The sequence below is a fragment of the Setaria viridis genome, chromosome 8, assembly GCF_005286985.2.
Source record: "Setaria viridis chromosome 8, Setaria_viridis_v4.0, whole genome shotgun sequence".
NCBI classification, from domain to species: domain Eukaryota; kingdom Viridiplantae; phylum Streptophyta; class Magnoliopsida; order Poales; family Poaceae; genus Setaria; species Setaria viridis.
In genome coordinates, this window is record NC_048270.2 from 26680122 (window position 1) to 26704394 (window position 24273).

Below are 24273 nucleotides of genomic sequence, written 5' to 3' on the forward strand. Positions count from 1 at the left end.
ATCTCCAAATCAAACCCAGGCTAGCAAGATCTTTTGGAAGGACGCGTGATTTAGCAGTATCTTATATTTTTCTCTATGGTTTTATCAGCAGAAGTAACCGATACTTCACTCTAAAGATATGCGTACACAGCCCAAAGATCTTTTGGAAGAATATGTATGCCCGCCAAATTCACGCTCCCAGCACTACATTGTTTGTCGGTATTTAATATAGCTAATCAATACCGCGTCGGCATAAGCTGGCATAGAACACTACTTATCTTTTGGTAGTTTACGTTTTTCTTTCGCGGTACACACAAAAAGTGAGTCGGGACTCAATGAATAAGATGTACATGTACATTTTCCTTGAACAACCTAGACCAAGTGCATCAAATCTTTTCCATTGCGCCTATCTATGCTTCCATTCTAACCCCCAAACCTGATCTTGGCCTTTGATCTTTGAATCCAACGGTTGGCGTCACCCTGCTCCTTTCCCCAACCCATGCACCGGCCCTAGCCCAAAATTTCTGGCAGAAGGGTAGTTTGGTCATTTCAGACTTCCTCTCTCTCCACGGCGCCGGCCCAGTACAGTACTTCACCTCCATACATATACAGGCACTGGCGCACTGCCGTGGCAGAGAGAGAACTCAGAGGACTCCGCTGGTCCGCTGTCCTCTGCGCAGCTCTGCCATCTGCGCCTGCTCCCCTCCGCCGGCCATTACCACCCCAAGAAAGCGAGGAAGCCTCGCGCGCGCGGCGCCGCCATGCTCCCGCCGTTCTCCAACCCGCTCTGGGTGCAGGACGACTGTGACGCGCAGCAGCAGCAGCAGCAGCTGGACGCGCCGCCGCCGACGCCGATGATGCTGGGGACGACGCAGGCGCTGGGGCACGAGCAGCAGAAGCTCCTGTGCCTGGCCAACGCCGCCGACATGGGGGGCGGGGTTTTCAGCACGCCGTCGGTGCTCGACGACGACTGGTACTTCAACCCCGCGGCGGCCGGCGCCGGCGCGCAGGGGTCCTTGCTCCTGGCGCCGCCGGTGCAGGGGTCCGCGGGGCTCTCGCTCGGGGCCGGCTCGTCGCAGATGTTCTCGCTCTTCAACATGGGCGGCGGCGCGCAGTACGACCTCCACGGGTTCGACCTCGGCCTCTCCGGCGGCGGCGGCGGCGTGTCCGGGGCCGACCTGGTTTCGTTCGCCGGCGCCGGGAGCGCGGCGAATTCTGCGTCTTTGCCCCTGATCCCGTCCGGGAACGCCGGCTTCCTCGGCTCGTTCGGCGGCTTCGGCACCGCGCCGGCGCAAATGCCGGAGTTCGGCGGGCTCGGTGGGTTCGACATGTTCAGCAACGGCGCCGGCTCCTCCGCCGCGGCGCCGCCCCTTGCCTCGGCGCCCCTGGCTGCGCCGTTCTCCGCGCGCGGGAAGGCGGCGGTGCTCCGCCCGCTGGAGATCTTCCCGCCCGTGGGCGCGCAGCCGACGCTGTTCCAGAAGCGCGCTCTCCGCCGTAACGCCAGCGAGGAGGACGACGACAAGAAGCGCAAGGCGGAGGCCCTCGCCGCGGCCGCGGGAGCGTCCTCGGCTGGCGGCGGCGACGCAGTACTGGACGACGCCGACGATGATGACGGCGGGAGCATCGACGCGTCCGGGCTCAACTACGACTCCGAGGACGCGAGGGGCGTCGAGGAGAGCGGCAAGAAGGACGACAAGGACTCCAACGCCAACAGCACGGTGACTGCCGGTGGCGCGGGCGACGGGAAGGGCAAGAGGAAGGGGATGCCGGCCAAGAACCTCATGGCGGAGCGCCGTCGCCGGAAGAAGCTCAATGACCGCCTCTACATGCTCCGGTCAGTCGTGCCCAAGATCAGCAAGGTGAGAATTCTGTCCCTGCATCAATTTTTAGTCAGTTACCATTACTTACAGCGTGTAATTTCGGAGAATTCTCTGCTTTTTCGTTGCAATGGAGAGTGGAAAGATGAGAATTCTGTGGTTAGCATCTAGCATTGCTATGTATGTGCCTGCTATATTGTTTTGTTCCATGCAATTGTTTGTTCAGACTGTGATATGCACATCTCAGGGGTAATTGTTCCCGTTGAGTTCTAGATCATAGATGCAATGTGAAAAATGAGAATTCCTTGCTTAGCATCTAGCATTGTTATATGCATTCATGTTATCATGGTTCATGCTATTGATTTAGTGATGAATTGTTTGTCATAAACGGTTGATATGCGCATCTCATGTGGAAAGTTTTCCCCTGGAATGGCAGATGTATAAGTGGGATTCAGCTTGGGAGGCTTCTGTGTTCATCTAGGGATAGCTTAACTTTTTATGCGTATCCTTCAGTTCAAAAAGATATGTGGACCAACAATTTAGCGTCTACAATTGCAGTTCTTCTGTTTAGGTTCTGAGGGATGCTATATTGCTATGGTCAGTGCTTTGCTTATGGTCCCAACCTACATGGTGTGATGTCACTTCTTTTCTTTTATTTTGTTTGTTTGTGTGAAAGCTAGCATATTGTTCTGTGTCTTGCAGTTATTGTTGCGACTTGCATATCTCTTTCTCAAGGAATGTACCTTCATGGTTTTTTTTTTTGAGGACATGTACCTTCATGATTAACTTAGCACATGGTCATCTGGAATAAGATGATCATGATATCTGTTCATAAGTTGTCCTGCATACAAATCACTATCCATCACAGTGCGTTTGCCTGATTCTGGGGGCCGTCCCTGTTTCTCTGTTTCAAGTCAGTCGAGTAGTAATAACTGACTGCAGCAAAAATAGTGAAAGGTCTTCCCTACATCTCTGCTGTTACAATTTTGTCCTCAAAAGGATAATCTCTTAATTTCTGATCATACAAAACAGAAAGCATCAGTTATGGTGTGATCCTACTTTTGCCTGACTTGTTTCAGTTATCTGTTTTTGTGTTGAACTTCACCTTTAGTCTTATTGGTACATATATCTCATTATTGTAATCATGCAACCCACTAGTGATACTTTCTCCTTGCGGCTGATCAATGAACTGATTGTTTTCTGTTTGCAACTGGTAGATGGACAGGGCTTCCATTCTTGGAGACGCAATCGAGTACCTGAAGGAGCTGCTGCAGAAGATCAATGATCTACAGAATGAGCTTGAGTCGCCCCCTTCCACAGCCTCACTGCCTCCAACACCAACAAGCTTCCACCCTCTGACTCCGACGCTTCCCACTCTGCCGTCTCGTGTGAAGGAAGAGCTGTGCACAAGCGCATTGCCAAGCCCTACTTCACAGCAACCTAGGGTCAGTACCTGCTTTCTCAGAATGCTGCTTGATAAAGTTTCCTTCAGATGGATGGTTCTTAGCACAATATAGCATTCTTTGGTTAATGTTTTGCAAGAAATAGGCCGAAGTTAGCTAAACTGTAACGTGACAGATTTTTGCATCCGTTTGTGACCTTTTATCAGATTCATACAGGTTGAACATGTAGCTCACTTCCTTTTGCATTTTTTTCTACTCTTCCTATAGGTTGAGGTAAGGATGAGGGAAGGCCGAGCAGTGAACATCCACATGTTCTGTGCTCGCAGGCCTGGTCTTCTGCTTAATGCTATGAAGGCGATCGAAGGCCTTGGCCTCGACGTCCAGCAGGCTGTTGTCAGTTGCTTCAATGGATTCACCCTAGACGTCTTCAAGGCTGAGGTAATGTACAAAATTGCACATATTCTTTCTCCAAACTGCTTCAAATGTGCACTGAAGATGGCTAGTTTTCATTCCACATGAAAATACACTGACAAGTTCTCATTATCTTTCTTCCTCATTGCAGCTGTGCAAGGATGGCCCTGGGCTCATGCCGGAGGAAATCAAGACCGTCCTCCTGCAATCCACCGGATTCCATGGCGTGATGTAGGACAAGAAGACGGCTCAACCAAACCGCAAGAAAAAAAGAAAACAACGTAGCTAAGGAATTCACAAGCTCAGGTGTCTCCGGTTCCAGGGGGTGACAGAACCAGCTTTGGTCTTTTAACAGTTTGGGGAGACCCTCTCAGGGTTCTTAGACCCAAATTCCATCCATCCATCAGCTTTTAATTAGAGTCTTAGAGTTTTTTTTAAAAAAAATAATGTCAGTATTCTCCTAGCCTGTCCTAGTTCTTCTTGGTACATGCTTTTTGCCTTGTGTAGTCCTGCACTCCTGCTGCAACTCCGAACCAAAGTCTGCGTCGATCGTAAAGTGGAAAATCTGTTTCCGTTCTTAAACAGCTTTAAGTTAAGGTTAATCCTCTGTCTGGTCTGCCTTTTTTCCCCTGTATGGTGAAAAATAATGGCGCTTTCTGTTTGTTGGGTTTGAAAAGGCCTGAAGCGAGCCTTCGCATGCTGCATTTGGAAGCAAGTTGTTGGAATTTGGAAGCAAGCCTTGAGGCAGGGAGGGAGGCTGGTGGTCCGTGGCACGGTGGGCCATACGCGGCTACTTCCGCCGCAGCCGGCCATTGGTAGGGTAGCAGCCAGCGCCGGATCTTGCCGGTCTCCGGCGAGGGAGGGCAGGGTGAAATGTTTTCGGTGCGGTTTTTGCTGCTGGAATGCAGTGGAAAGCAGGTTTCTACTGGTAGTGGTACCCTGCCCTGTGACTGAGCGAGATGAGGCCATGAGGGTTAAAACTTGCTGTTCTTGTTATTACAGTGGAGTACTGGAGTTGGCATGTGGTTTGTTTCTCCGAAGCTGCATTTGTAGTTTAGTAAATTAGTAGCAGTAAAAAGATTCCGGTGCAAACGGTTTGGCTTCGGTGAATTTTCTTTTTCCCCTGCTTCGCCTGATTTTCAGCCTGTGAGACCTTGCGAGCAATTTTCTGAGGTGAAGAAAGGAGCCAGGAGTCCCGGAGCGGGAAAGAAAAAAAAAACTGAAGTCCGGAACTGCGACTGTTGCTTTCTGGCTCTCTGCTGTGCCTGTGCGACTGTGCCGGTCAGATCCGCTTCGCAGAGGCCAGAGGGGCAGAGGCAAACGCTGCACGGCTGCCTGGCCTGGCCCGACCCGGTGCAGGGTTTCGTCTCGCATTATCCTCGCCAACATAAATGGCTGCAGCCGTATGATTTCCCTTCCGGCGCGTCCGGCCGGCGCCGCCTGCGACGGCAGCGGCGTCCGGCCTGGGCCTGCCGGCGTCCCTGAGCCCCAAATCATGGTGCCGGCGCGCGTGCGCGCCGTGCGAACTGCGGCGCAGGACGGCCGGCCGGCTCGCCGGCGTTCAGCGACCGGCGAGACGAGACCTGGGATCGGATGCGCGCAGTCAATGCGGCTCACTCCCTTCCTGTGCGTGCGCGTGTCTCCCAATTCACTCTTGCATCTCGGGACCGAGTATTCATTTTGATGTGCTATCGAGTAGATTCGTTGGCGATGAACGCCGCGCCGGGGTTCTTAGGACTGGATTCACTCGGGACGTACGGAGGATTTACTCGAGCGGGCGCGCACGCTCGGCCGAGTTGGCGGGGCTTCTGTGCTGCGACCCGTGTCAGGCCACAGTCACTCACTGCGCCCGCGTCTCGAATTGAAGTCCCCGCGCACGCGCATGTGCGGCTGGATCTACCTCTACCCCGCCGGCCGCCGCCATTCAGAACGGCCGGCTGGCCGTCTCAGCCTTGTTTACTTCCCTTCAAAATCCCAACTTTAACACTATGCAAAAAGAAGATTCCACATCACATCAAACTTGCGGTACATGCATGGAGTACTAAATGTAGATAAATCAAAAACTAATTGTACAGTTTTGTTGTACTTTGCCAGACGAATCTTTTGAGCCTAATTAGTCAATGTTTGGACAATAATTCACAAATACAAACGAAATGCTACAGTTGCGCATTTATGGCAAAATACCAATTTTGCTACTCCCAAATTAGGAACTAAACAAGACCTCAGCATTCGAAGCTTACCGCAGGTGAAAAGGCATCGGAGAGCTCAGGTAGGGTCCAAGGCTCCAGGCACGGTTCAACTTCACAGCGCGATTGGATGGCTCTGGTCCAGGGCTCCAGGCTACACAGGCAGAGGGAGCCTGGAGCCACTGGTCCTCCCGTGACTTGGGGCGCGGTGTTTCGAGCGGGATCCGCTCCGCGCCGTCGCGCCGTACACGCCACCGGGGAACCGGGCGACGACCGGCGGTGCTCCGGCGGCCCATCCGCGCGGGAACCGGAGTCCCGGGAGACGGGGCCGTGCTAGCCGGTGCTGGTCTCATTTCCGTTTCTGGTCGTGCAGCAGAGGCAGCGCAGGTAGTGACAGGCCAACGCAAACAGGCAACAGCCCAAGCCCAACGTTGTCTTCCAATTGTCTCACCGAAACAAGAACTAGCGTCCTCGATTTTTAGACAACGATATGACCCCTCTTGTCACATTGTAAAAAGGAAAATCCACGATTGTACATTTACAAGATAATCATGGTGGGTATTGAAAGCCAAGGCGATTAGGCAGCATTGTCAAATAATATCTGACTGTTTGACGATGCACTCCATCGTAAGGAACGCTCAAATTATCTTAACTAAATCGGGTTATCGTCCATTGATCGACCCGACTTAATTGAAATAATCCTAGTAGTCCCCGGTATGCATCTCGAGCATCGCCTAGGAACAACCCGCATACCGTTTTACATCATGGCAACCATCACAAGGATACATATGAGAGTAAAATTTAAACCTTGTTTACAAGTTCTTACAAAACTTCAGATATTATAACTACAACATACATGAACTAGAATATAAGAATTTCATCGATTAAAGTGAGGTTCTTAGCAAACTTAGGTTTAGTTTAGATCTAGGTGGCTACCCTACCATGCTTAGATAGAGAGTTAAAACGCAGCGGGGAGATATAAACTAGTAAGGTGCAACAATGATGTCCTTGCCCATAAGACACCACCTGCACAAGCTTAGGGCGACATCCACCATCCATCCACCTTGCCGGCTCCAGCAGGATGAATGTGGTTATCACTCACAAGGAAACCTGCAAAACAACTTAATGGCAGTACCGTAATGGCAGTACCGTAAGTACATTGCGTACTTGCAGAACTTAACCATAATAGTATACATTTGGTGGACGCATGAGGCTTGTCATAAAAAACACGAGCATAATTTATCAAGTGAATAAGCAAAAGACATGGCGTCTACTTTATATATCAAGCACCAATACAATTGTATAAGTAGTAAAGTGATCATGTAATCATGAGCTCAATCTTCCATAAGCTTTTCACAGAACTCTATGTTCAAGTCAAAGTACAAGAGCGTGCTTTTTGACCGGGAGCGCGACTATTGCAATAGATTATAACCCTGCAGGGTGTACAAATTTTCCCACACGAGGCACAAGACCAATGACCATACCCTTGGCCTAGGATAAGTGTTCATTCATGCCCCCTGACCGTTCACATACCCGCACCCAGCTATGAACGAATGGCTGAACATGTATAGATGCACCGGACACAGCAGATCACACCTCATCCCATCCCATGCCGAATCCGATCAAGGCAAGGTGCGACTTATGCTACTTGGCTTACCATTCCCATATTAAGTATATGGTTTGTACGGAATAGTGCTCAAGTATCAAAGCGATGATGATCGGACCTTAACCAACTCAAGCAAGCATATGCCACTTGGATTCCACTCCCAACATGGCCCTAGCACACTTGCTCAAGTCTCGAATCATCATTCATGTTGCTCATATTTTATACTTTCTCAACTACTCAACTATAATTAAGCAAACATCCAAATTCGGGCGAGTGGTGGCGACCTTGCCACCCCTCGACTTCTACCGAGAACTAAGCATGGCTAAGCAATTATATCGAGATTTCTATATCTATACTTTCACTAAATAAGTTGAGCTAATTCCAAGAGTTGACATATCTAGTAGGTTCTACACATTGCATATATCTAGATAGATTTAAGCCCATACACAACCATTAATAAATAATAGCTTTCATGTTTAGAAAATAGAGTTGAGATACGTAGGTGCCTACCTGAGATTGGTGCTGCAAGAACGCGACACTCTGGAACGTCATCATCTACGAGATTAGATGAATGCATGAATTACAAAGATGCTATGATTGAGTATGCATATGAGATGCAATGACTCATGAGAAGTAAAAGATAACGTGGTTCAAGGTCATCAAGCAAGCAATCAAATATTGGAATTAAGGTGCACAATCAATTGCATAGGGTGAAGGTGTGCAAACAAATATTCACATAAGTGCACATAACATTCCAAGACAAGTTATAACATGAGAATGCAATCAACACCAGTTGCACTATTTTTAGTTGCCATACAAACTATCACATAATTAAATTGTCACAACATAAAGCATCAACCATAGAAATTATCTCATAATTGCTATCAATATTAAATAGTTGAGCATGCTCATGCAAGCTAGTCCTAGAACAAGTATACAATTAAAGTTGTATACTTATACAATCATCTCGTGAAGGCTAACAATTAAAAACAACATATCATGATCATAGGTAAATAATAAGATAGGTTTCATGATTTTAGAAGCATCTCTATACAATTGATCATGTATTTAACAAGCTAGGAAAGCTTATAATTTAACACATCATAAACTATGTAAGTGTATGATCAATTCATAAGTCATACTAATTTAAAACAGCAATTGATAGTTAAAGGAAGCTAACAAAGTTGGATCCATAATTTTAGAAACACATATGAAATTATTATGCATTTTACTAATTAACTAGGTTCAAACATGTCTAAAACTATATCAATCTGCACATAAATAATGCAAACAAGAACTTCCAATGAATTATACATACCATAAGTGAACCAGCAAAATTGGTTTCATAATTTTTGGACTAATAGAGAATTAACCTCCCCTTTCTTTTCATCCATTTTTCTTATTACTCTTGTGTTGTGCTTAATATAGGGACAATTTGACATTGACACCACCAGTCAGCCTGTCATAGAGGCACGCACTGACATGCTCAAGTCGCAACAGAGACAGGGGAGGTACCGGCTCAAGAAAAAGTACTTCAATGGTCTTGCAGCAAATGAAGTCCCAACCAAAAATCATGTGACCACTATGAATGACGACCAGTGGAACAAACTGGTTACGATGTGATCTAGCCAACCTCACAAGGTATGATAGAACTTCAACTTGCAACTAGCACATTTGCATGTACTGATCTGTTCCTCTTATTCATTACTCTTACACGAGTTTTTATTATTGTAAAGGAGAGGTGTACTACAAATACCAGTAATTGTGGACAGGTCAGGTATCCTCAGCGCACAAGATCTAGAAGCTATGTTGCACAGGCTCATGTTGTGGTAAGCAACTAAACAAGTCATGTTTTTGCTCTGTACTTTATTTGATGAACCTACGCATGCTCCTTGTTCTAAGCTAACAGTTTATGCCTATTTTCACATCATATTAAAGGGAGAAGCAAGTTGAAGGAGACGCAACTCCAATTGATCTTTTCAAGAACTTCCATTGCAACAAAAATGGCTACACCGCTCCAGTACAGGCAGCCATTGTAAGTATTTGTTTACTTTGCATTCTTCTTTGCAACAACAACACTAGAAACATTTGTGGGCACTTTTGTGATACCATTCATTTTCTTTCTTTTATTAGGCTCGGATGGAACAAATCATCGTCCAACCTGGAGATGACCAACCAAAGACTGCTACTGAAGCAGTGGCTGAAGTTGTCCAATCTAGAACATTTCGAGAGGTTGCTGGCATTCACCCACCCCCGAAGAAAAGGACTAGGGTTGGTACTGCGCTGCAGGTAGGACTAGGGTTGGTACTGCGCTGCAGGTAGAAGAAATCCAAGCTGATCTTGAGAGTGAGAAACAAGGGGGCACAACTTCAGGAAAAAGATTGCTGAATAGGAGTTTGAGATGGGTGCACTGAGATTGAGGGCTGAAACGCAAGAAACAACATTGAAGTCTCAGACAGAAGAGATCGAAGTTTTGAAGAACACCACAAAGCAGTTGCATACTCTGATTTGTAGCCTGATTCACTTCAGCACCAGTCCGAGCCAGGTGAATCATTCCCTCAACTGAAGTGTGTTGCTAGTGAACTTGTTGTCTGTTACTGATGAACTTTTGTTGTATGTTGCATTGTTAATGTTGAACTTGTTCTATGTTGCATTATTGTTGCTGGTGAACTATTCATTGATTGTGATGTGAATAATATGGAAGTTGGACATGAGTTGTTTTTATGTCTATGATTGTGATGGTGATCAGCAACCAAAATTGAATATATGGCACAGCGAAATGCAATAATGGGCTAGGGTCCAGAAAAAAATGACCCAAGTATTGCGAAATATAATAACGGCTCTTCATTAGATGGGCTAGGGTCCAGAAAAAAACAGCACAATATGGCATGCAACAAATATTTTCAGCCCAAAAAATAGCGCGGAAACCTAAAATGGGTTAAAAATGGCCCAACAAAATTAGGCTCATAAAGGCTCTTACTTGGACCGGGCTTCAATTTGTGATGATCCAAAATCGTTATAACACCCCTACCACGTTGGAGCCACATTGGATTCTTGTCCAACATGGCGCAAACCTCCGAAATAGTTTTATGATGATATGTGGGACGAATTTTCATTCGTCATTATCTTAGTAACGCACCGAAATAAGGAACGTCACTAGTTGCGATTTATGACGCTCGACTAATGACGAAGGAAATCACGGTTTATGACGCAAAAAATATGAAACTTTTTAGTTCGTCACTAGTCGGAAGATTTCTTGTAGTGATTTGAAATAAAAATTCTTCCCGGAATGCTAATTTTGAATTTTTGGCTGAGCTGTTTGGCTTCAAGATGTATTCCTAAAATCCAAAAAAAATCACCTAAATTCATATTTGAGGAAGAAGTATTTTACCAAGTTTTAATTTAACATATGTCCTATTGGAAAAAAAAAGTTTTCTTCACAAGACATGCATTTTCACTTCATTCATTAATTCAAATTAAAATGCAAAAGCATTCAAACAAGCACAATAATTTTTATACTAGCAAACAATGATGCTCATGATGCAATGCTTAACAATGTAATTACATTTAGTTCATTACATCCACGCTCACGATAGAAAAGTGAAAAGTGAAAAGGATTTAGTTTTGGCATTCAAAATTTGGGAATTTATAGCATCAACAAAACATTTTAGAAAAGTGAAAAGGATTTAGTTTAGTTTTAAACATTGTCTAGTTTCTAGTCACATTATGTTTTTTTCTTGTCTTAAATTTTACCACTTATAAAAAGTCACTTGGGTATTTTTCGAAATTTTTATTAAAGTACTATTTAGCCATCGGCCATGTCAACGCATCAATGCTACACCACCATGGCCACTCTAAATTCAAGTTAGGGTTGAAAGGTGAAAAGTTTTAATAGTAGAGGGTCCAATGGTGAAAAGTTAAGGGTTTTATAGTTGATGGTGAAAAGTGGCCTCAAGCCATAGTTGAGGACTGTAAAATAACATTTCTCTAATTATCAACTCTTCGTATCTAAACAATTTAACCGTCATAGTCTTCCTCCAAGGAATAAAACACGAAACTAATCACTTTAACAACAAATAATAAGACTAATAATTATACACGAATGATGTCATATAAGTACACTCCTTGAAACTTGCATGCAACAAATATACACGTTAGACAGACAGGCATAACCACACATCCATTGCCCGATATAACTAATTTTATACCGAAAATAAGCCAACATCTAATAAGTTGTATTAAATCTATCACGCAAAGAGCCTTTATGGTGTATTTATTTGATAATGTAAATGCTAATATATTTTTTTAACTTGATCAAATTAGAGAAGTTTGAATTAAGAGCTGCTTGCACCGGTGATGTTGAAGCATGAACAAAGGGGCAAGTTCTTCAAATGCTAGCCCCATGTTTTGAGAGCTTGAGCTGTATAGTTCTCTGGGCCTCTGGCTCATCCCTGACGCGGTAGCCGGAGCTGAGGCCCAAGTAACACAGGTGCTGCTTCCAGGCTCATGATTTATTTTGTCATCTCCAAATTTGACCTCCATTTTTAAACACACGTGTTTAGGGAGAAGGCGACGTGTTCCTACTTCCAAATGCCCCCGAACCTGTTCGTTGTTCTTCGACTTCGGTTCTTCCCCCGAAGCATAGCCGGCGGTCGCCGGGCATCGAACTGCTGCCACGACTAGTACGTCAGCGCCCTGTGAGAAGAAAACGCAAAGCGCGCGGAAACAGGCAGGAAGTTCCGAGAGCAACGAGGTAACGAGCGGCCGGGCCGGGCACGTTCGGTCTCCGGAGACCGGAATTTCTGGAGGACCTCCATGGTGGCCGCAGTAGGCCGGTGACAGCGGTCGCGGCTCCACAGGTGGAGGTGGCTGTGTAATAAATTTCATTAAAAATAATTTTTTTGGCTGAATTGTGTGCTCTTTTGAAAATGGAAGTCAACTTCTACTCTTCTCTAGAAATTCCCTAATAAATTAAATCTCAAATTAATTTCAAAACTTGTGTGCTAGTTTGATTTGGCTCTTTTTGATTTTGTTGGATTTCAAATTTGAGTGTGAAAATTCAAACTAAATATAAAATAAAAACCAAACCTAATCTAACCCAGCTAACCTAACCCACCATGCCAGTCCGTGGCCAAACCGGCCTAGCCCGCCAGCCGTTCATCCTCTCTTCTGCAACAGCCCAACAGGTCGGCCCAGCTGATCAGCCCAGCCAACCCGCCAGACCACCACCGCACCCTCTCCCTCTCTTTCCCTCACCGCCAAGTAGGGCTCACACGTCAGCCGCACTGTGCCCCCGTCTTCTTCCTCCACCATACGCATCATGCGTGTAGTGCGTGCGTGCCCGATGGGATGGGCTCGTCGGCCTCGTCCGCGCTGGCACGCACTACCATGGTCGCGCGCGTGCCCGTGACCTGACCCCGCTCCCTTGCTTTTGCGCTGGCGCCCATGGATGGCCTTCATGCCACCTCGCCAAGCCGCCGCGCCATCCCGACCGTCCGTCGCCGGTGCCGCTCCTCCCCGCAAACCCTAACCCTAGCTTCAGGCCGGGGCTATAAATACCCCCAGCTGGCGGCCACCCTAGCCACCCAAGATACCCCTTGGGGCTCTCCCCTTGCCACCGCCACGCTTGCCCGAGAGGAGAGAGAGGAAGGGGAAGGAAGAGGAGGAGAAGGAGAAGGGGGAAAGAAAGAAGAGGAGCAACGCCCGAAGCCAGAGCAGCTGCCACATGAGAGAAGGAGGAGGTCGTCCGCGTCACTAGGTGAAAGGAGCCGCAAGCCGCCGCCTTCTTCACCAGGCCGGCGACGACAACTAGACGGTCGTAAAGTTGTGAGTGTCGCCGCTGTCCCTATTCCTCTTGGAGCCTTTGACCAGCCTTCGCGCCGCCAGTGCTTCCCCTACCTGTCCGGCCGTCAAGCCACAGCCATCGCCCACCTTGCAGGTTGCCGCCACCGCTCGCCGTCGCCATCGCTGTTGTGGGCCCGGGATGCTGGCGCCCCGCGCGCAACCCAGCCTCACCGCGCCGCGACGTCATGGGCGCGGTCACCGCCGCCTTGCGCCGCTGTTCCGCGCCTTAGCCAATCGTGTGGCCACACGAGTGTGGCGCCCAGGATCCGGCCGGCACATCGGATCCCGACCTACCCCTGGGCGGCCACGTGGCAGTGCCCCGTAGGACTAGGCCGGCCATGCGGCAGCCACATGGAGCCATGCGGCACTGACATGACACAGGATCGGGCCCACATGTGGGGCCCACTAACCCATGGGGCCCACCTGCTAATGGGGCCAGTTGACCGCTGGTCAGTCATTGTTATGGTTGATCGGGTCAACGCTGACGTCAGCTGACACGTGGCACCCTCCCTGCCACGTGGTGGAATCTGGTGCTGACATGTGTTCCCCCTTATTATGAATTTCCTAAATTAATTAATTAATTAATTAATTAAATTCTTTTATCTTTAAAAATTCATAACTAATTCCTTTTAACTCAGAACAATATGAAACCAGTTACATTAAATTCGTAAAATCGAGCCTGTGCTGTTTGTAGCTAGTTTGGTATTAATTGGATCTTCTAAACCTGGCTTTCTTGAAATTTTTGCCTAGATGTAATGTCGATTAATTTATAAATGTGTTGTCTCTCATTCTCTTCAAACCCGAGCTATGACCCCGAGGACTCTCACGACCCCGACTACACTGAGGAGGACTTCAACTTTAATTTAATAAATGTGTTGTATCTCGTTCTCTTCAAACCCGAGCTATGACCCCGAGGACTCTCACGACTCCGACTACACTGAGGAGGACTTCAACTTTAATTTAATAAATGTGTTGTATCTCGTTCTCTTCAAACCCGAGCTATGACCCCGAGGACTCTCACGACCCTAACTACACTGAAGAGGACTTCAACGATGACAGACAAGGTATCATGTCACTCCCAATCATATAGATCCTATGCATGCTTAGTTGCTAATGTTTTATTTATGATACCTAGATGATGATTGAATGCATAGCCAATTTGTTAGCCATGCCTTGATAATTGTTTATCCTATTTTCCTTATTACCTACTTGTGGACTAGTTACAGACCATTAGCTAGTCTACCTTACTTATATCCATATACATGCTTTTAAGTTATGGATGGGCATATGCCATGGATTTGGTGATGGGATTTCTTGTACACTCTCACGTGTGTTTTGGGTGAGTGTGATCCCTTGACGTGTTTTGCCGGGAGCGAACCGCGGTTGGTACTTAGTAGTGCCTTACTAGGAGAGAGCATTCTTGACTCTCTCCACACACACACACACCCTCCCCCACGCCTGTGGCGGGTACCTTGTTTGAGACTTTAGGAGTAGGAGGTGCCTTATATGTTGTGGGTGCTGCAGCACATACTTTGAGGAGTTGAGTGCTCACTCTCGGCCCTTAAGGACCGAGTCAGTTTAACCATATTTCTCTGGACTATTACATACATACCGTTCGCTCATGTTATGGGCGGGGTTCGGTCCAAGACTAGTGGTGGATAGCGCTCAACCTGTAGGCGGATCGTTGTGATCAGTGTAAGGAGTTTGAGGCATGGACCTGCTCCGACAAGACTGTGGCTTCACAGCTTTGAGGTCTTCGACTGGTGACGGTGTCTCCTACATTTGAAGACGCTTCCAGACTCAAGGAAACAGGAGAGTGATAGCCACTTGCTAGGGCTCCAGCCGTTAGGTGGGGTTTGGACGGCTGATCCCCGTTCAAGCTCCATCCGTGCGGGTACAAATGTACAACCTCTGCAGAGTGTATAACATATAGCTATAGTCCGTGTCCACTGGTATGGACAGTCCACTGATCTGTTACTCTAACTAGACTTATACTATTCTTCTACCTCCCTTTTTGAGGCAAGCTGGCGTTTGCCGTTGAGATGGGAGGGAAGGGAGCTTTCACATTGCCTAGTGTGTTTGAGTGCTGGATTCTTGGGTGAAGGATCTGGTAGTTTGTGATGAATTCCTTGATGAGGTGTTGACCTCGGTAATAGTATTGCTTTGATGCATCCTTGACTGCTGCTGGTGCATGAACCTTTATAGCCATATATAGGTTTATCCATGCATATAGTATAATTCCCCCATTTCCTTAGCTTGCTGCTATTAGGAGTTGATATAGCCTACCCGCTTCTCGGGTAGATGATGGCTTTTCAGGGTCAGAACCTGACTACGACTTCGATAACGTGGGAAGACCCCTCGCTCAAGTCACCTCTAGAGATGGTGTTCACCATAGCTCATGTTTCCGCTGCGTAGTTGTTTTACCTTTCATGATTCAGTCCTAATGGACTTGTACCGGCAGTGCCGAAGAGATGTACTCGATATTTATGATATTATTACTTTGTTGCAACTTTATATTTCTATGTTGGTATGGATTTGTACTATTTGAGATAGGGATTCACACGTAATAGCTTTTCTAGGACTATGACAAAGATGTGTAAGCTTGAATTCTCGTTCCAGGCCGTTTCTAGCGGCACCGGCAAGGTTTTGGAGGCCCTCGCGTCTCCAAGATCTCGGGATCTCGCCGCATCGGACAGTTGGTCGGCGACGGCGGGAGGAACCGGCCGTACAAAATTCCCCGACCAAAGGCAACGTAAACATGCCCGAGTGAGAGAACGCGCTACCATGCGGGCGCGTGCTCAGTTCCCACCCGCATTACAAATTAGCAGATTTCCAACCACAGAATAAGTACGAATAATAAACACGTCGTTTTCCATGCGACGATACGATAGAAATGCCAGTATAAAGCACCACGCTAGTCGCTAGAGCCTAGGCCTTGTCAATAAGCATACGAGCGCGGGCAGCCGAGGGCCGCCCTTTGACAATGAACAAGTTTCATATGGCTGCCGCCGCTGGATCAGGAATAGGATGGCGCAAGTGGGAGCGGTACATCAACTCATACAACGGCTACTCCGAGTCTCCGACGGCGTCGTGCGTTCAGACATGCCGCCTCCAACCAAACCATGTCGCACTCACACCACACCATCAGCACACCACCATAAAGCATCAGCTCTCGGGGGGATCGGACCCCATGCCATTCTCCCACCGATACCATTCCCAGTTCCCTCGTGCTCGTGAATCTCCAACAAGACCCACCAGGATCACAGCACCATGATAGCATTCAGCAACCCAATCCACTCAGCTGCGGCCGAGACCGAACCGAACCGAACCGAGCTGCAGCCACGCAACAAACCGGAACCTTGAGCCGAAAGAGAACACGATTGGTCCGGCACCACACCGGCACCAAGATCTCAAGCTCCCAATTCTGCTGAGTGCGAGCCAGACTCAAACTACAACCACACACGAAGCGCAGGCTCTGATTTCAGACTACAAAATAGAACAAAAGCTCCACAACAGGGGGGCGCAGAATGGACTGGCCTCCGAACGGCAACATAACAGCGAAACTTTAAGCAGGAGAGCCACAAGAGTGTCGATTAAGCGGACAATATATTATACTTGATGATGCCGGGGTGGGGGGGGGGGGCGGCGCGGCTATGTACAACGCTTAGTGCCGAGGGAAAGCGCGGGAGGGCTTCGCTCAGTTGTTTCTACGCATACATTAGGTGGTAGGACAAGCGACCGGCTAACTTACCTCACCAAAAGATAAACCAAAACTGCAGCAAATGAGAGGGTTCGACTTAAGACCACCAGGACGAGCGCCAGCTATAAATACTAGGGTACTTTGGGCTCATCCAAATGCATATAAAAAGCATTAAGCTCCACTACCAGACCTATGGATACATCGCCTTCCGTCCTCTGCTGTTACTTCAAAAGACCTGCTAAAAAAGCACAACGATCAGGCAAACATTAGTGAAGGTTTACTGCTACATCGCATAACGTTTAGTTTGGAACTATAATTAAGGCTGGGTCCAGCTGCTAGTGAGGCTGATTGCATTACCAGCTGCGAAGGCATTAGCAGTTCCCAGAGTTAAGGGATGAGGCTGGCAGTGTCTCCCTGACAGCAGAACCCCTCTCCATTGAATTAGCAGGGCTGTCCTCAGACCCCGAGTTCAGGGTGCCTGGATTCATCCGCTGGACCTCCTCCGTTGTGTAGATGAAGATCTTGTGGACCATGTTGCAGAACTCGCTGTCCAGGCAAAAGGATCAAGATTTTAACTTTCACAGATCGACTAAGAAATTGAGGGAAATATTCAACAGTTAACTCACTCCCAGGGATCATCGCCGACCAGCATCATATCGCCTTCGTTGTCGGTGTAGACAACCATCCATTCCTTGTTAGAACCTTTCAGCTCACCGTTGAAGTCAAACATCTCATCCAGCTCAGAGACCAATTCCGTGTAGCCCTTGAACTTTGTAAGATCCACAGACCTGCCAAGGGCGATTCCTTGCTTGTGGACCTGAAATGAACAGTCACATCAACCATCATGGTGGACAGAGGTGATGCTAAAAAAATGATTAAGTAAATAGTATATTCTTAGAATACAGCCACAGCAGTTGGGACTACTACCATGCAGTTCCAAACAAGGAGTAATATGCAAGTAAGGTGGAGATTAAATTATATCCCCACAGCTACATTAGTAAATTAGCAGGGCTTTGGAAGTTTGTCTAGCGCGGACTTGGAATATTGCCAACAAACATATCCAACAGTCATTATCTAAAAAAAACATATCCAAGAGTGCTTCAGAAGCAATCTTTACAAGGCATGCCCCCAGTAGAAATCTAAAAAAGAGAAATAATTGGAGCGCCATGTGAAAAGCATTCATAGGGAACTACTTACAGTTCTAGGTTTATAGCTGCATTCAATGGCCTTCAGAGACTAAAAGATAAAAAGCTTGGTGTAATGAAAAGAAAAACACACCTTCTTGCAGCTTCTGGTTGATCCACCTTGTGATTTACACTGTGTGCTTCTTGAAGATTGTGGACATGGGACAGGATCTGCCTGTGGAGCATCAAGTTGCTTTGGCGTCTTAGGTGGGTCAGAACTTTTCTCTACTTCAGTTGTGTCTACCCTCCGCCATTCAGCTGCTGCTGGAGTTTGTGGCATCCCATCATTTGCAACACTTGGTGGAGACTTCAAAGGTTCAGATTTAGCTGGGCTGTCAAGGTGAATTCCAAAAAGCTTGCATGAATTGCCTTTCATTTTCTGAGCGTCACCATGAGCAAGAACCAAAGGTTGAGGCTTGATCACGCGTGGCTGTGCATCATCCATGCGAGAACCAGGTACCATATGGCCAAACCATCCAGCTGAGTATTGATCGATGCCACGGCCAGGCAGTGGAGTATAAACTCCATTCCCAAATTTGGTATTTGCAGAACTCTGAGGCATCGCACCAACTTCCTGTATCATTGGATAGTTTTGTCTGTTCAACCCGAAGCCAGTACTTGAAGGCATCATGGACCATGAACCAAACATATTGTGATTGCCTTGCTGATCCTGATAATGAGCATTTACAGTGTGCCAGAAGTTAGGACGGCCAGCAGCAATCTGATCAGGTAAAGAACAGAATCCCTGCTGATTTTGTAGATCTTTAGGTTGCTGATATCCAGATAATCCAGATAACATCTCATTGTAACTCTCAGGCCTGCTCATCTGCATCCAACTATCTGAACCCAGCTTCCTCTGCGTACCAATGGTACTCTTCTCCCGATCAAATCCTGATGGTCGCAAGACTGACTGCTGAGCAGCATCCAGCTCACTTTTATCACCAAAAGCACTTTTTGGGGTTGCATTATCCTGCGTCTGCAAGACCCTTTGTAGGGCATTCTGTTGAGCCTCCACTGTGACCTTAGGAGCCGCTAGAATGAGATAAAGCACATGAATTAGTATGACTAACAAGTATCCTACAGGTTTTGCACGCATGACAAAGTCAAACCTTCTTTTGTCGGAGCTGAAGAATCAGGCAGGGATGCTACAGCATTAGAGCGAGGCCTTTTGGGTCTGTGCACCGGAAGCGGATTGATAGGGGGAGGGCTTACAGCAGGTTCTATTTGCCAGGGAGAAACCCTTTCAGGGCGTGGAATGGAGGAAGCTTCATCCCACCTCACCTGGATAACACAAAAGTATATCACAACAATGTTCCAAAAACAAGTATACTTCAATTGAAAAGCGAGGAAAGGGGTAATACCTTAAGGTAACGCCATTTAGATTCAGGCCATCCAGCTTGATCAGGATCCACATTTCCGACAATGGTCCCAGTAAACCTAATTGTACAGGAATTTTGAATGTTTGAAGTCGCTTCTTATAGATTTATGCGAAGCAGAAAACATCACCATTGCACCAGTCAAATTGCTTACCTTTGCTCTGGAGCCTCTTCACCTTCAAACCTCATTTTAAATCTCATCCCTATTGGGTAATTTCGTTTCAGCGATTCCATGTAGCGATCACAGGGAACCACAAACTCTGCTGGACTTGTCCTGAGAGCAGTAATTTAGAAGACAGATTAATTAAATGAAAGAACTACATATTACTCCCAAGAAAAACCTATAGGGTTTAGCACCAACCTAGGTTTATAGTAGACAGTGAACATGGTTCCAGTGTTAACAGCATGCCATGCTGTAGCAAGAACTCCAAGATGCATGCTGTGGCTTGATATTACTGAAGATGGAACATTTGCTTGCTGCCTCATTGCACGCCTAACTCCAACACGCAACTCCCCATTCACACCTCTGCATGCATCATACATTGTTATGTGGTGAAGCGGAAAACATACCAGCAACAAGTTTATCACAGGCTCATATGAAAAGTTGATCAGTATGCCGCAAAACATACCTTAGAAAGATGAAGGCATCCCCAGCAACAAGTCGCTTGGCGCTAACAAAGACACTCCAGCCACTCTGCAAAAGATGCCTTCGTGGCTGACCTGAAGTAGCAGATATGTATATGAGAGAACTTCAACGAGGATACAACTTAATTATATCAATCTACTGTTGAAACATGAGCCAAACACAAAAACTATTAGTTGGTGCAACTTACTAGTCAAAAAAAAAACGTATGGTGACATTAAGTACTTGTCCTATGAAACTAAATTGTGTAAGATGAAACATTAATTGACAAAATTAAATGGTTATCCTGGCACCATCAAATGCAGGCCCATGCAATGAAACCAAAATACACATGTTGGAAGCACATGTTGGTCCCTACAAAATGACCAATGAGGTATGATGGTGCATACATATTGTACCCAAAAGCACATTTAAACCAAATTAAGATCAAGTTAAGGAGTCATTAATGCACAAAACTGGTTCAATATATGTTTGCAACTCTTGCATTCAGGTGTAAGTGAGCAAAGAGCACTACACATTCATGGAATATGGTCAAATAACAAAGATGTTGAGTGATCACCTCTGAATATGTGGCGAAAGCGCCATTCGGCACCATGCAGATCCTTGGCCACAAGCTCTTGTGTTGGAGGTTGACGGCTCATATCCTGACCAAGAAGCCAAAGCAAAGATCATCACTACCACTCAAGCAACAAATAGCAAATGTACAACTGCAGCAACAGCAACATCACCAAGTCAAAGATCCAGCAAGCTAACCAGTGGCGGGAGGCACTCGTCCGCGTGACGTCGCAGCACCGAGAAGCCACCATGTGTGCTGGTGTCCGAGGCTGTCAAGGTCTTGCAGAACGAGTGCACACGTGGCCTCGCAGGTGCAGCAGAGGGTGCAGCAGGCATCTCTTGCTCACTAGAGCCATTCTCATCTGGCTGCTACATACAAAACAAATGAACAGATGTTGCCTGATTAAACACTTCAGACCAAGATCCTCACATGGAGCAGAGTGTGAAAGCTAAAAGCATCACTCACCTTCGATTCAGGGAGCAGAGTAAGCTGGGCATAAACCTCATCAGTGTCTGGTTCGGCCTACACAAACAAATATGCATCAAACACACATCATTGAAAGGTGAAGCTGAAATTTGCATGAAGAGAGGGTGCAAGTACCTTCAATTCAACGTTCATGACCTCGCACAGGATCTTCCATGGGAGATTGTACAGTTGCATGTGCTGCTCAGCCACCTGGTTGGTCGATGCCTCCACCTGAAATCCATAGCAGCAGATTAACAGTCAAAATATGCACACCAAACCGCAAGAACCCCGAACTGAGTCACTCCTTGATCACAAGCGAGTGTAAAATCCACGAATTTCAGAAGTAAAAAAACCATAATCCGAAAAAATCCACCATAATATCAAGCACTGGTGGAAAATTCCCGCTGAACTGAAATAAAATGAGCATAAATCACTGCACGACGTGCAGAAGTAATTGGTGAGCTCAAATTGTCCAGGTGGAGCAGTAGAAAGTAAAATCCAATGGAGAAACACGAACTCCTCAGCGGTCCAGCACAGAAACCACCAGGTTCCTCAAAGGCAGGCTTCGAGGACAGGAAGCAAGGGGACAGTGCAGATAGCACTAGACCACCAAAAAAACTCCAAAATTGTGCAGGGGAACCGCGATTACCCAACAGTACCACCAAATTCGGACGCCAAAGCTCAGATTTTCCAGGGGCGCAGGGGTAAAGCGCGCTCGATTCGCCGACAGGCAGCGAACCCCCAAAATTGGAGCACCCCAAGGCCCAAAACTCGAGGAAATGGAGCAAAACCCGCCGTATTCCTACAAGACCGCCTCGCGCGAAGGGAATTCGGCCGTCAGAGACGGAATTCACTGGGCACTCCGCAGAAACACCCGCCCTGATCACCGCCTACGCAGCAAAAACCCCGAGGAAACCAGGAAACACCCGCCCAATCGGGGCTCCCGAAGCGAGACCGCAGAGGGGGGAAGGAAGGGGCGTTCGAATTGGGACGCGCACCTGCTCGATGTGTCCCTGCGGGAAGTAGTAGACCTTGTCCCCGACCCTGGGCACCGTGACCAGCGGGCCGGCGCAGAGGTTCCAGAGCTCCGTGTACATGCCGTCCTCCGCCCCTCCACCTCCGCCTCCGCCGAAGCCGCCGCCACCTGCACGCACAGGCCCAAGCCAAACCCACGTCAAAACCCGCCAAGCTCAAACACCCACAAACACACGAACACACGCACACCGCGAGAAGCGAACCCCGCCACCCCAGCTCACCTCGCGCCGCCGCGGCGCCATCCCCCTCGCCCCCGCCCCCGCCCCCGCCCCCGCTTCCACCTCCCGCCGCGTGCGCAGCAGCAGCAGCGGCCGCCGCCGGAGGAGCCATGGCGAGCACCAGATCTTCACATCCGCGGCGCCTCCGCGCGCGCGCTCACCCCGGCGCCCCCCTCGCCCGCGCCCGAATCGCGCGAATTCCCGGCCGGGCTGAGCTCCTCCCCTCGAATTCACCTCCGATTTCGCGGCCGGCCTCGTTCCCCTCGCTCGCTTCTCACAGGACTCTCCCTCCCCTCTTCACCTCACCCGATTTTTTTACTGCTGGGCTCGGGCAGAGAGAGAGAGAGAGATTTATGTGAGTGGGGAAGGCGACGTCACCTCCCTCGCGGCCTGGTGGTGGTGGAGTGGTCTCCTCGCCTTCTCTCCCGCGAGTGCGTTCAGCGTGAGCTGCTCGCTCCATTTCAACCTGGCGGTGAGGTTACCGTGAGGGAGAAGGTGGGTGAGGCGACCGCGAGGCGCAATAATTTCACTACCCGGGCTGGGTTTTAGGGCTGGGCTTGGGCTGGAGGAAGGGGGAAGACAGGGGGTTTGGGCTGGGTGGGGGCTGTCTGGCTCCTGCAGGCAAGGGTGGGCGCAATAAATATTCGTGTTGGGGCATTGGGGGCGGGGCGGATCCTCTGCGTCAGCTGCCTCCTGCGGAGGAGGGAGGGGGCTGTGGCCGTTTTTTAATTGCCACGTCGGGTGGCGTGCGTGGCAGCGCGCGGTTGGTCAGAGGACACGGCTGGGGCGTGTATCGGAAATCGTAGTGTGTAATCAGAATCTGTACCATTTTAATTTTATACTCTACGTAGATTGTCTGGTTTGCCAACGCACGGTAGCATTTTTCTGTGCATTATTTTCTGTATTTTCGTTGTCCCTCTGATCCTCTCCTCTCTATGACTGTTCCTATTTTTTTGCAAACGGTAAGTTTAAGAATGTTTAGTGGGGGTATTATGGAATCCGGATTTGTGTCATGAAAATGGCGTTTAAGAATGTCTTCTGGTTATACCTATTTTAATGTGCATTTGTTGAATTCAATTGGCTAACACAGGTACTAGTACATATTTTATTTTGAAAATATCAACCTTACTAGGCTTTCCATTGACAATTATTCTATCTTTTTTTTTTGTGAGAGGGAGATAGCTATTCAAACTTACAGTTGCGTGTACTATCCGGTGCATGAAAACATTGGCCGCACTAATATTATTTGAAGAGATATAAAAATTTAATGTGTACTTGTGACTTGGCATGCCACCTTAATACTTTTTCGGCTTCTAATTGGAGGCGGTTTTCTAAGGTGCCCTTTAGTAGAGTTCATGAACCATCTTTTGCACTGGCTTATCGTGAAGCCCTACCAAATGGTGATACTGAAAACGGCTTCTGTTGAAAAGCCCGAAGAAGCTACCCTCGTTTTTGCACTACGCGCAAGAAGCCCAAAAAAAGTGGCTCACCTGGCTTCTCCTCCTACCATGGAAAGTAAAAGATGCATGCGCCCTTACTTTTTACGAAAATTGCGAGCAATTGCCACTGGGCCTTACCGGCGACGGACGGTGCAGCGGCACGGACGGAGTAGCACCGGTGCTGACCTGATCGGCGGTAGGTGGAGCACAACAGGACGGGGCGAGTGCGTAGGGCGCACAGGCGGCGGCGCAGGCGTGCCGCACAAGCAGCTAAGTGGACCGAAGGTGCCGAGATGGATGTGCTGGGAGGAAGGGGCGTAGGGCGCTTGGGCCTAAGGAAAGGGAGTGGGCTGGGGGAGACAGAGCGCCGAGCTGGAGGAGTGGGGAGGCAGGGACGCCGAGCTGAAAGAG

General features: G+C 47.9%; 2 protein-coding genes across 4 annotated transcripts; one reads left to right on the forward strand and one right to left on the reverse strand.

The window, feature by feature from the left end:
* Nucleotides 1–549: 549 nt before the first annotated feature.
* On the forward strand, nucleotides 550–4212 carry LOC117834784 (transcription factor SCREAM2). Its single transcript, XM_034714318.2, has 4 exons — nucleotides 550–1838; nucleotides 3014–3241; nucleotides 3467–3637; nucleotides 3762–4212. Exons 1-4 carry the CDS (start codon nucleotides 741–743, stop codon nucleotides 3843–3845), a joined length of 1581 nt encoding a protein of 526 aa, XP_034570209.1. The 5' UTR covers nucleotides 550–740; the 3' UTR covers nucleotides 3846–4212.
* Nucleotides 4213–16833: 12621 nt separating this feature from the next.
* LOC117833102 (auxin response factor 23) lies at nucleotides 16834–22813 on the reverse strand. Of its 3 annotated transcripts, none has more exons than XM_034712486.2 (15): nucleotides 22427–22813; nucleotides 22169–22314; nucleotides 21306–21401; nucleotides 21171–21227; nucleotides 20903–21073; nucleotides 20709–20793; nucleotides 20136–20226; nucleotides 19868–20032; nucleotides 19661–19780; nucleotides 19492–19567; nucleotides 19240–19411; nucleotides 18225–19162; nucleotides 17573–17763; nucleotides 17304–17492; nucleotides 16834–17184 (listed from the first exon to the last, which is right to left on the reverse strand). In XM_034712486.2, exons 1-14 carry the CDS (start codon nucleotides 22533–22535, stop codon nucleotides 17318–17320), a joined length of 2592 nt encoding a protein of 863 aa, XP_034568377.1. In that variant the 5' UTR covers nucleotides 22536–22813; the 3' UTR covers nucleotides 16834–17184; nucleotides 17304–17317. The 3 variants fall into 3 exon arrangements, with proteins under 3 accessions (XP_034568377.1, XP_034568376.1, XP_034568379.1); XM_034712485.2 differs by having other exon boundaries at nucleotides 16834–17181; nucleotides 22427–22811; XM_034712488.2 differs by having other exon boundaries at nucleotides 16834–17181; nucleotides 20903–21070; nucleotides 22427–22810.
* Between the last annotated feature and the right edge of the window lie 1460 nt (nucleotides 22814–24273).